General features: G+C 43.5%; 1 protein-coding gene across 1 annotated transcript; it reads left to right on the top strand.

Annotated features, from left to right (window-relative positions):
- Positions 1-8,148: 8,148 nt before the first annotated feature.
- On the top strand, positions 8,149-11,148 carry LOC119266776 (probable signal peptidase complex subunit 3). Its single transcript, XM_037548056.1, has 6 exons — positions 8,149-8,313; positions 8,814-8,861; positions 9,209-9,271; positions 10,307-10,360; positions 10,655-10,741; positions 10,816-11,148. Exons 1-6 carry the CDS (start codon positions 8,188-8,190, stop codon positions 10,942-10,944), a joined length of 507 nt encoding a protein of 168 aa, XP_037403953.1. The 5' UTR covers positions 8,149-8,187; the 3' UTR covers positions 10,945-11,148.
- Positions 11,149-12,425: the final 1,277 nt, after the last annotated feature.

Genomic DNA, 12,425 nt, shown 5'->3' with positions numbered 1-12,425 from the left:
CGCGCCGCCTCCCTACCTCCTCGCGCCTCGCCGCCGACCTGCCGCACCTCCGCCGCGCCTCCGCACTTCCCCATCGCCGGCGACCGCCGCAGCAGCTCCGGCCGCCGCACCATCGTGCAAGCGCCGCCGCCCTCCGTCGCGCCTCCTCCTCGACGACTTCTCCTCCGTCCGGCCACCTCCTCAATCTCCGGCGACACTGTTCCGACAAGTTCTTCAGCTCCGGCCGGCGAACCTTGTTGCGCGTGCAAATCAGATCCAGATCCAGATTCGAATCGGTTGACCTAATTTTTGCCCTAATCTCAGTATTTTTAGCATTTTTCCGCATGTCATAACTCTACATCCGTGGCTCCGATTCGTGCGTGTAGCATATCAAAATGTTCGTCTCGAAGAGTACATCATTTCATCTCATTGGATCATTTTCATTTGAGCTCATCTTGATGCCCGAAATGCTGTTGGAAGAGAGCTATGTGATGATTATTTCAGATCTGTTTTAGCAAATGCCCTTTTGTCATTTTTGCCATGATTAATGTGTGCATGCTATGATCCTGAGCTCTACATGTGTTTTGAAGAATGCCATGCCATCTTTACAGGGGTGTATGCCATGTATTTTTGTGATTTATGTGGTTACTAGCACAAGCATGCAAAGTAGCTTACACAATGATGCTGATTTCAGGGACTTAGAATTTCACTAAGTCCTTGCCCTGTCATTATTTGTATGCCATATGTTCATGTTGTTTCCTAGTGATCTGTGCCTCTTTTGAGCATGATCAGTAAGGTTGTTTTGTAGATAATGTTGTGCTCTATCCATCCATGTCTTTGTTTGCAATTTTGGAGCACCCTAGCTTGAGTCAATCGAGCTCTATTTTTGCTATAAAATATTCCTAGCAGATTTTTAACATGTTTAGTGATTTTGCCAAGCTTGTTGTTGTTGATCCGTGCATGCTATGTTGTTGTTCTTGCCACGTCTAGCTTCTATGCCATGTCTATTTACTGGGTGTATGCTTAGTTTGTCATGCAATGCCCCGTAGTGAGCGCATTGAGCTCGTAAACATGCCTACTCGTTATCTGTTTTGCATGCTCCAGTTTTCACTAAGTCTGAATCTGTTTATATTTTTGCTATGTTCACATGCTTGCAATTGTATTTTCTGATCCTTTTTGGCTCATGGTCACTAAGGGACTTTTGTTATATGCTTAGAGTAGCTTCATACCATGCCTTGCTTTGCCATGATATATTCCTGTAGCATGTAGTTATCATGCTCTAAACATTGCTTCCTGATGATAAATTCCTGACATGCTGTTAATTTCACTAAGTTTGAAACCAGTAATCTTTTGCACTTTTGCCATGCTTGTTTGAACCTATTATTGAGTGAATTAGCCGTAGCTCAGTGTTCATCTTTTGTCAAGCATCATGAGTGGATCCCTGCCATGTATTTTGTTGCCATATTTGAGTGCAGTAGCTTAATTATCTTGATGCATTTAGAAGGCTACTTGCTCTTTATCGGAGACCGGTGCCATATTTGTTTTGCTTGCCTTTTCCAAACCGTGCATCCGATTCCGGTGATCTTTATATCGTTTTCGACCGAAATCACCTCACCTTTCCAGTGGCACTCTTGGTTTTCCAAGTTGAGGCCAGGTTCTATCATTCCTTTCCAAATCTTGCATATGCATCACATATCGCATCCCGCATATCATACCATGTTTGCATCATGTTGCTTGAGCATTGTACGTGGTTGATTGTGTTCCTTTTGCTTGTTGTTCTTGTTTGGGGATAGCCGGGAGACGAGTACGTGAATGAGGAGCCCGTTGAGTACGCCTACGAGGATCAAGGCAACTCTGAGAACTTTGCAGGCAAGATGACCATACCCTCGAAATCACTTTTATCTTTGCTTGCTAGATGCTCGCTCTTTTGCTATGCCTATGCTACGATACCTACCACTTGATTATCATGCCTCCCATATTGCCATGTCAAACCTCTAACTCACCTTGTCCTAGCAAACCGTTGTTTGGCTATGTTACCGCTTTGCTCAGCCCCTCTTATAGCGTTGTTAGTTACAGGTGAAGTTTAGGAGATCGTTCCTTGTTGGAACATTTTTATTGTTGGGATATCACAATATTATCTTGTTTATCTTAATGCACCTATATACTTGGTAAAGGGTGGAAGGCTCGGCCTTACACCTGGTGTTTTGTTCCGCTCTTGCCGCCCTAGTTTCCGTCATATCAGTGTTATGTTTCCGGATTTTGCGTTCCTTACACGGTTGGTTTATAATGGGAACCCCTTGACAGTTCGCCTTGAATAAAAATCCTCCAGCAAGGCCCGACCTTGGTTTTACCATTCGCCACCTTGCCTTTTTCCCTTGGGTTTCGCGGACTCAAGGGTCATCTTTATTTTAAACCGCGGGGCAGTGCTTCTCTAAGTGTTGGTCCAACCCAGAGCACCATGCGGGGCCGTCCCTTGGCAACTTGGGTTACGTTGGCTTCCGTACGCTTAGCTTATCCGGTGTGCCCTGAGAACGAGATATGTGCAGCTCTTATCGGGATTTTCGGCACATCACGTGGTCTTGCTGGACTTGTTTTACCATTGTCGAGGATGTCTTGTAGCCGGGATGCCGAGTCTGATCGGATTGTCTTGGGAGAAGGAATATCCTTTGTTGACCGTGAGAGTTTGTGATGGGCTAAGTTGGGACTCCCCTGCAGGGATTTGAACTTTCGAAAGCCGTGCCCGCGGTTATGGGCAGATGGAAATTTGTTAATGTCCGGTTGTAGATAACCTGAAACTTAACTTAATTAAATGCACCAACCGCGTGTGTTACCGTGATGGTCTCGTCTCCGCGGAGTCCGGGAAGTGAACACGGTGTTGGAGTAATGCTTGACGTAGGTTGTTTTAGGATCACTTCTTGATCATAGTTGTTCGACCGTGCCTTTGCCTTCTCTTCTCGCTCTCTTTTGCCAATATGTTAGCCACCATATATGCTAGTCGCTTGCTGCAGCTCTACCTCATACCTTTGCCTTACCTATAAGCTTAAATAGTCTTGATCGCGAGGGTGTGAGATTGCTGAGTCCCCGTGACTCACAGATTACTTCCAAAACCAGATGCAGGGACCGATGATACCGCTCCAGATGATATGACCGAGCTCAAGTGGGAGTTTGATGAAGAATCTCGTCGTTACTACGTGTCTTTCCCAGATGATCAGTAGTGGTGCCCAATTGGGGCGATTGGGGACTTTGTCGCATTTGAGGGTTGATCTTTATTTTGGTTCCATAGTCGGACCTTGAGTGTATTGGATGAATGTAATGACTTATTTATGTATTTGTGTGACGTGGCGAGTGTAAGCCAACTATATACCTTTCCCTTTTATTTATGTATATGGGTTGTTTGCTAAGATTACCTCACTTGCGACATTGCTTTCAATGCGGTTATACCTCTAAGTCGTGCTTAGACACGTGGAAGATATAGCCGCATCGAGGGCGTTACATGAAAGCTATCCACATCAGCAATCTACATGAAGCCATCCACCTCAGTCCACCTCAACAATCTAGCCGTATCATCAATTCCAAATACCCTTCTATTCCTGCTATTTAATTTCTGTCTTTTTTCATTTCTTTACCAGGCAATTTCATATTGTCCCGAAGGCCCACAACTCTGGCCCGGTTGCACCGCTCCTTCTTTTCGACGGTAGTTTCTTCCTTCTGCTAAAAAAGAACCACGCAGTTTCTTTCCACGACTGATTCAGCGTCGCAGGGCCAATCTTCTCCAAGGGAGCGTTGTTTCTTTTCCCGGATTCTCCACGCCGCCTCCTGCTAATCTCCAATATCTACGACACCCGTCTCCTTCACCTTCTTCAATGCCCATGAAATCCCAGTACTGTATTGCAATAGAATCGGATAGATCCCCCCTCATGCATGGGTAACAGATGCAATTCCTATCCCCTTCAAGAAGTGCCGCCTGAGCAGCTAAAGCGCGTGCACATTGGAGGGCGTCCTCCCAGAGGACAGGTTGGAGCCATAGCATCGGGTGCTGCCATGCTGGAAGGCTTTGTCGCGCACTGTCATTGGCCGCTTCCATGGTCAGGCTCGCCATGGGAGTAGTGATGGGTCAAGCAGAAGTGCTTCGCCACATGCTATCGTGCGTCAAAAACAACACACGTTGCTGACAATGCCACTCAATGTTGCGCCACGATGCCGTGCCGGGACGAGTGGCGGCGTGGCCGAGGGCCTCCACCGTGCGGGTTGCGTGCCGCATCCACTGTGAGCAGGAGTGTCAAGCATTAAACATAGCAAAGTCACATCAACATCAATTCTCAGAACATAATGGTTACTAGTCATTAAGCCCTAACAAATCTAACATCAACTACATAAGAAATCTCATCCAATTCCCATCTACCTCCACGTGACTACATGAAAATTACTCACACATGGGTGGAAGCATCATGATATTGTTGTTGGAGAAAAGTTGGTGGTAACGATGACGATGAATCACTCTCTCTGGAGCCAGAAATAGACTCCAGATCGGATCTCTAGAGAAAGTACTGGAGGTGGCGGCTTCGTGTCATAAAAAGCTTCCATGTTTTTCATGGGTTTTTTGGTATATATGAGTTTTTTATGGCGGTGGAATCATCGAAAGGCGGTGGATGAGGGCCCCATGCGGCCACGGTGTGCCCCAGGGGGATGACCACATTGCGAATATTGCTATCTCAAAACTCCGGATGGAAATGAGCCGGCCCGCTCCACCCCGGACTTAGTCCCGCTAGTCCCCTAGTTCTCTCGAGGGACATGGGGCCGGCCCAACGGTTCCATATTGAGTGGCCTCATGCCCAATTGGGCAACATGGTCCGAACCGCTTTAATTCTAGATTACAAAAGAGCATCGTTTACATTATAAGGTTGGCCAATAGTTTGAAATTTTCATATAAACACAAGGGTAACAACCTTGCAAAGACATGTACATTGTAATAGTAGACTACACCCTTGGACAACAAAAAGCAACGCCAGCACCGGATTTGAACCTCAATCTTTCGTGTTAGTTGCACACTGCGGTAACCAGTACACGACCGCAACTAGACGTGCTTGCTTCCATTTTCTTCTGTTCTTAGTTTCTACTTTCTTTCCTGTTTTGTTTTTGTTTTTGTTTATTCTGCTTTCTGTTTTCTTTTTCCTGTTTTTTCGTTTTTTTTTCAGTTTTCAGTTTTCTTTTACATTTTCTCTTCTTCCTTGTTTGATGATTTTTTTTCAAATTTGTTAACCTTTTTTCAAAATTGATGAACTATTGTCAAATTCGATGATTTTTTTCAAATCGATGAACTTTTATTTCAAATTCGTGAACCTTTTTCAACATCGATGATTTTTTTTTCAAATTTGATGATTTTTTTTCAAATTCTTGAATTTTTTTCAAATTCAGACGAGCTTTTTTAAAATTTGGATGAATTTTTTCTCAAAATTGATAAACTAATTTTTAAAATTGATGAACTCTTTTTCCAAAATTGTGAATTTGTTTTGAAGATTGATGATTTTTTTTTCAAATTTATGAACTTTTTCTCGAGACGATAAACTTTTTTTCAAATTCGATGAACTTTATTCATTTTCACGAACTGTGTCAATTTTCTATGAACCTTTTTTTTTTCAAATTCCTACCTGTTTTCAGTATTTTTTACCAAATCTGTTTTGAATTTATATTTTCTTTTAAAATAACCGGATATATGTAATATAGTATGTATTAACTAGAGGAAGGGTCAAATAGAACTTTTTCCTATTTTGAGGCAAACGGAACGAGCTCAACCTGATGGTTACAAGAACTATTGACGACGCTGCATTTAATCAAAATAACTAATTGAAGAGTACTCATTGTAAAGATCACTTTCACCTTTTCAGGTTGCGACAAGTGACGCGTTGTATATGCGCCACTTTGTTGAAACCTGAGAGTTTTCTTTTTTGTCATATATCCGTTTATTCAAAATGTTTTATCTTTTAACCGTGCGTCCAAATCTTGAACCATTTTCACTGTTGGATTCCTCGCGTCGAGATCTTTAAAACGATCTCATGTTGATAGGTTTAGATGAACTTTTTATTCACGAAAAAATCAGACGAAATAATCGAACCGAGAGCATGGGTTTTCCCCCTTTCCGAAATAGGCATGCCCGTGCCTCTCGCGAAATCACAACCCTGCCTCTTGCAGAAGCAAAACCGTGCCTCTCGTGAAAGGAAAAAAAAAGAAGAGAAAGCACAGCCGAGGAGGCACGGGCCTCTCGCGAAAGCATAACCATGCCTCTCTCGGAAGCAAAACAGTGCCTCTCGCGAAAAAAATTAGAAAATGTGTTTTTTTCCGTTTCCGAGAGGTACGGTCGTGCCTCTCGCGAAAGTACAACCGTACTTCTCGCGGAAGCAAAACCGTGCCTCTTTCAAAAGGAAAAAAAACATAAAAACGCGTTTTCCCCGTTTCCGAGAGGCTCTCGCGAAAGCACAACCGTGCCTCTCGCAGAAGCAAAACCGTGCCTCTCGCGGAAGGAAAAAAAAACAGAAAACACGTTTTTCGTTTCCGAGAGGCACGACCGTGACTCTCGTGAAAGCAAAACCGTGCCTCTCGCCGAAGCAAAACATGACTCTCGCGAAAGAAAAAAAAGAAAACACATTTTTACGTAATTTTCTTTTTCCGATTTTTTTTGATCCAAAATCTAAGGAAGACCGGTGAAAAACCGAAACGTCGAAACCGCCAAAAAAACTGTTTAAAATGCGTGTGGAAAAATAAAATGAAAATTCGAAGGAAGCTTCAAGAGTTCGACACGTGGCAGGTAGCTTAGAGCGCGCCAAGTGACGCTGATCATTCTGAGACTCTCAAAAGAGTGCTCATCAACTAGTTGTTCTCGCCTTTAATTTTTTTCCTGCTGCTGCGTTGAGCAAATTGTTACTAGCAATGTTTTAATGGGCCTTGGCCCGCTGCTGGTTGCTGTAGGCGCCACTTCTCCAACAGACGCCTACAGCGCCGAGTAGGAGCTCCCCTCATCATTATTTCCGGGTTGTTAGAAATAATTTCTTTTTCTGCTGGTCGCTGTAAGCGCCACTTCTCCAACGGCGTCTACAACGCTGAGTGGGTGCTCCCTCACCATTATTGGCGGGTTGTTAGAAATAAACCTTTTTTTAGAAACAATTACAATTTTACTCATACTCATAACAATTATATATACACTAATTCAGATAAAAATCCAAGAAAATACAAAGTAACTCCTATGACTAAGAATTACAATGAAATCTCTAGGAAATACCTTTGCTGCATCAATCTCTGTTAGAAAAATACTCGACAAACTTCGGTAAAAATGCTGCAATTGGACTGGAACAACGATTTTGCCACTCTTTCACCCACACGAATATTACCGATAATGGTTTTGAAAGCACATTGAGTCTTCCATCCAAAAAGATGGGAAGCCTTGGTCGGTGAGCGTACTTGGGCCAGGGATGATCCCCTAGAAGTGCAATATGTCGGATCACAGAATCTTCATCATGATGTCGATGAAATACTTCAACCTCACAAAGATTCAAACCAACATAAAAAGTTTGACACACCAACCTAAACTCATCAGATCCGAATAATCGCTAGACGATGACAAAGACCGTAGTACTTTTGGGTAAAAAAAGACCGTAGTACTTTTAAGATGCGAGACCCCCCATCACTAGGCGCCAAGATGATAGTCGGAGGCGAGGTGACTAAAAAATTCCTAGCGACGGCGGCGCAAGCCCTTGCTTGTTCGTGCCAACGAGATATTTAGATCGATGTGAATCACTGTTGAGAAATAAACCTTGGACAAACCAAACTTAAAAAAAAACTGGACAAACCATTTGTCCCGGTGGGCTGATTGTGACCGGCTCTACGGCCCAATTTTCCTATGAAGCCGACCAAGAGGACAGACACATATCGACCTTAAAATTATGGGCCGGGCTAATGGCCCAATGGGTAACACCGGCCCATTCACAGCGTGACTCTTCTTTGACCAGACTCGAAGTGTGGAATTCAGTTCTTGCGAAGAGCAAAACACGTGGCCCAATTGTATCACAGGGAACACGTGGCGCGCACCTTTCTCAGCCGTTGGTTCTCGAATCGGACGACTGTCCGAGGGCGCATACGTGGCTCGTCGTTCATATCCCAACGCCCCAGAAGTAAAAAAAAAAAAAAATAGAGCCCAGAGGAAGCGGAGCTGGAGCGATGCACTCCTGGGGGACCCGGCTGCTGGCCGCGGCGACGACGGCGGTGCTCCTCCTCATCGCCACCTGCGCCGCCGCCTCCGCGCTCGACGCCTTCCACGTCCCCTCCGTCGAAGCCCAAGCCCACGTATGCCGTCTGCCCCTCCTCTCTCCTCTCCTTTCTTTACAGCAGCCTGCAGTCAAGCCCTCTGAACCGCGAGCGTTCACCTGAATCTGTTCCGCGATTAGTGGCAGTCATGTCTCCAGTCACGCCAAATTCCGCAATTCTGTCAGGAATCCTGGTAGGGTTGAGGGCTGGACGTCGTCGTTGGCCGGTGGGGGTGAACTTGTGGGGGATCTGACCGGTTCTGCGTCCGCGAATTCACCGATCTGTCGGGATGCAGCTTGGCCATTTTAGGATGGGTCAAGTATCTGCACACTGATTCGTTTATCTAGCATTCTACTAGTGTTTAGGCTTTTACAAGTTGTGTAAAAGTTGGGTTCAGATTCCATGGCTTGTGCCTTGTGGTCACTGTGAAGCTTTATCAGACAAATGTTTTTCTTGTTGAGGAACGCGCCTGCAACCTCTTTGCTGGTTCCTGTTTTACATGTGAAACTTTGCTTATTGATTCTCTTGTGCTCTTGTAGGTTACGAAGATAAATCGATTCCACAAACAGATCAATGGGAATGACAAGGTTTGTGCTTTTACTTCACCCTTTTGTTTTTCATGTTTCATATCTAGAAATACGGCCATCATTTTACAACATATAATGTTTTCCCTTGGGCAATTATTCAGTTGCCATGTCGCTGAACAAAACCAGTTCCTTGTGAAAAAAAAAATCTTGAAAAGAGTCATCAATATCAATTTAGTAATATTATTTCACAGCTCATAATCTGCACATTTGCGACTGCCTTTATGTTGCACAGGTGCTATTACCGTCATTCATTGACACAATGCCGCAAGCAAATTCATCTTTTATATGTATGCCATGTTACTTCTACTGCAGCACCACTGACAAATTTCTGAAAACAAATGTGACAGGTGACCTTGACCTTCAGTCTATCTGCAAATTTGGAATCACTTTTCACGTGGAACACAAAGCAGGTGATATTTACATTCCAGTAGGATGTGCAATGCTAAACTGTTTTCTGAATGTGTAGATGCTCAGTATATTGACACTATATATATCTGTGGGCCTGGCAAATAATATAACAAGTGCATATCACAAGTCATATTGCTCAAGTGTAACATATGCAAAAACTGAGTCAATATTGAATGAAGGCTTACCTAGGTTTACCAATTTCTACCGCAGTATCATCAGAAGAAATAGATAGTGACCTTGAAACAAGATAATAATTAGAATGTATGATATTTCTTATGAGGTGGTAAGTTTAATGCTGGTTGCTTGCAGAAAGCATCAAGAGGAACAACACTTTCATCTAGTCTTTAGTCTTTCTGTACTGAAAGTTGTCATTTCTCAATCCATACTTTCTCAATTTTGTCAGCATGTAGAATGCTGCAAAATTGTACTTAAGGAAATACATCATGTGTTTGTAATGCTAAAAAAGATCATGTTATCTTCAGAAGAAATAGATAGTGACCTTGAAACAAGATTGGAATTAGATAGTATAGTTTTTCTAATGAAGCTTTACACTGGCATTTTTTTTGCTGTCTGCTTGCACAAGCATCACAAGGAGCAAACTTTCATAGTCTTCGGTCTTTCTGCACCAAAAGCCGTCCTATTGTCAATCCTTTTTTTTTTCAAATGTTGGCAGCACATATGGTCATTTATGCAAAGTAGTTAGTGATGGTAGTAGATATGGCTCGTAAGTAAATAGATACACAAGAAAATGCATCCTCATAGTTAACAGGTAAGGAATGTTACTGAGCAATTCGTTACTAATATGCTTAATTCAGAAGCATAGGTATTGTTAGAATGGTATTGACAAACCGCTCAATGTGAAAATATATTCGACGTAGATAAAAAATACTGTAGTTCGAATGCACTACCACCTCCATGTCTTTTTCAGATGACATTGTTAGTTATTTGCTCCACTTCACATTGTAGGAAGCTATTCCCTCCATTCCAAAATAAGTGACGTGGTTTTGGTAGCAACTTAATTGCTTTTTTTTTATCAGGTCTTTGCCTTTGTGACGGCGGAGTATGAAACCGCAAAGAATTCCCTGAACCAGGTATGCTAATATTCGTATTTAATCCTGGCCTACAATTTGTTCTGCTACTATCCGTATTTTCCAAGAACATCCAACTGTGTAATTAACCAAAGCTTCAAATCTGAAGTATTCCTCTTGTCACCTTGGCATAAGAGATCTGCTTAGAATATGTGTAATATTTTGTCAGGATGCCCTTTAATCATCACTCAGAATATCTTCCTTTCTTTTGCCAAGTAGTGTAAATTGCATCTCATTAAGAAGACAGTAGGGGGTGATCGTGAACCATGCTTATATTCACTTCATTACAATTGACAGGTTTCATTATGGGACAAGATAATACCTGACAAAGAGGAGGCAAATGTCCAAGTGGAGGTGAAGAGCAAGTATCCCCTGACTGACCAGGTAAAGCTCCACTCTTTGTCCATTTTGTTACATGTCCTGGATTCCTCTTTGACACGATTCGTCTTCGTCATCAGGGGACCAGTCTGCGGGGCAAGAAAGTTCAGCTTGTCCTCCACTGGCACATCATGCCAAACGCCGGCGCAATGATCCGAGGCAAGATGCCTCTCTCGGAGTTCACTCTCCCAGACACCTATACTTCCTGAAAACGAAGCTGTGCTCCTCTGCTCCATCTGATAAATTATGTAGGAGGCTCACAGTTGTAGATCTATAAGAAGAATCCTCTAGTGAATACGAAGCGTCTTTGCTGCACTCAGGACAGTGTTTGTTAATTCCTGATTTGTTGTTCGTTCACAGTGTGGATATATAGCTTTTTTTTTTTTTGAGAAATATAGCTTATTATTGATCAAGCAGTGAATATCACTTGGAGGTGTCGTGCCTGCTGCATCACTGCAGGGTGCCCGGGGTTGTCCTGTGGGCTTATGTCACTCTGCCTGGCTGCACGCGGAGGCGATTCACATGTTATTATCAGCTCGTAGGTAATGTATTTACACCATAGATTTGCTTGCTCGTTCTCAACTTAGCTGTCGGATAGGTTGGGCATGATGGAGAGCCCTGTCTGGGTGTATTTGTGCATGCCCTAGGTAGTGGATTTTGGGCAAATCTACGAGAGAGCAAGGGTACAACGAAATTCAGAGATCTGGATATCTGCCTGACACTGACTTGAGAGATCTGATGAAACAAAATTGGCCAGCTGTCGGTCGTCTGACTTGTTTCGTGAACTGAAAGGTGCAACATTCAGGGTTTTATTACTCGCATCTCTCCATTCTGAAAGGCGAAAAGAGTGCACGAATCCACTTGTATCTTAGTTCGCAGCATCAAAGGATGTTACCTCGATCACTGGCATCCTACATAGGCTAATTTTTTGGCCACCAAAGGAAGTGCCCATTTCCTCTAGCTACGGCTGCAACTGCAAAGATCCCGGAGCGACTACAATAGAAAAGCAGCTTGTGGTGCAAAAACAGAAAAACGAATCTGGGCCATGGTACAGATTCACGTGGAGGGATCCCATGCCACTTGATGTGCATTTTATGAAAACCCCCCTACTAGTAGTTAGATGTCAAAAAGACTTTTGCAGTATCCACCTTCATTTTTCATGTCCAAACGTTTGGTTCTTCGTAAATAGTATTGCCATATCTTCAGTGTTCATTGCTGCTCTCTCCCTTTTGCGCATCCGTATTGCATGTCAAAGATATTTGAGTAAATGAAAAAATTAAGCCAGCCTGGCAAATTGGACTATCACAGGCACTTTTTTTTGAACGGTCACCGGGGGGGGAAGAGGACCCCCACCTGAATGTATTGCTCAAAAAGCTACCAAAGCCAAGAGTCACCCCTTAACTTTGGCCGATCCAGTTAATAAGGAAAACCGGATCGAAAACCTAAACAAGTTGACCCTGTTTATAAGAGAAACCGGGCCGAAAACCGCACAGGTAATAAGGTTACAGAATATGAGAAAAAATGCCACCTAGGATAAGGCATGACCTAGCTAAACATGCCGAAAGACCAACACCACAAGAGACACAAGTAGATGTGGGGTGCTGTCGAGGGATCACAATACCAAGACTCTGCAAACAACCTAACGCACCGCACCGGCGTGCGTACCGAGCCCCACGGCACAACAGAGGAT

Source organism: Triticum dicoccoides, chromosome 3A (genome assembly GCF_002162155.2).
Source record: "Triticum dicoccoides isolate Atlit2015 ecotype Zavitan chromosome 3A, WEW_v2.0, whole genome shotgun sequence".
NCBI lineage: Eukaryota > Viridiplantae > Streptophyta > Magnoliopsida > Poales > Poaceae > Triticum > Triticum dicoccoides.
This window is presented reverse-complemented; position numbering and strand designations above follow the sequence as displayed.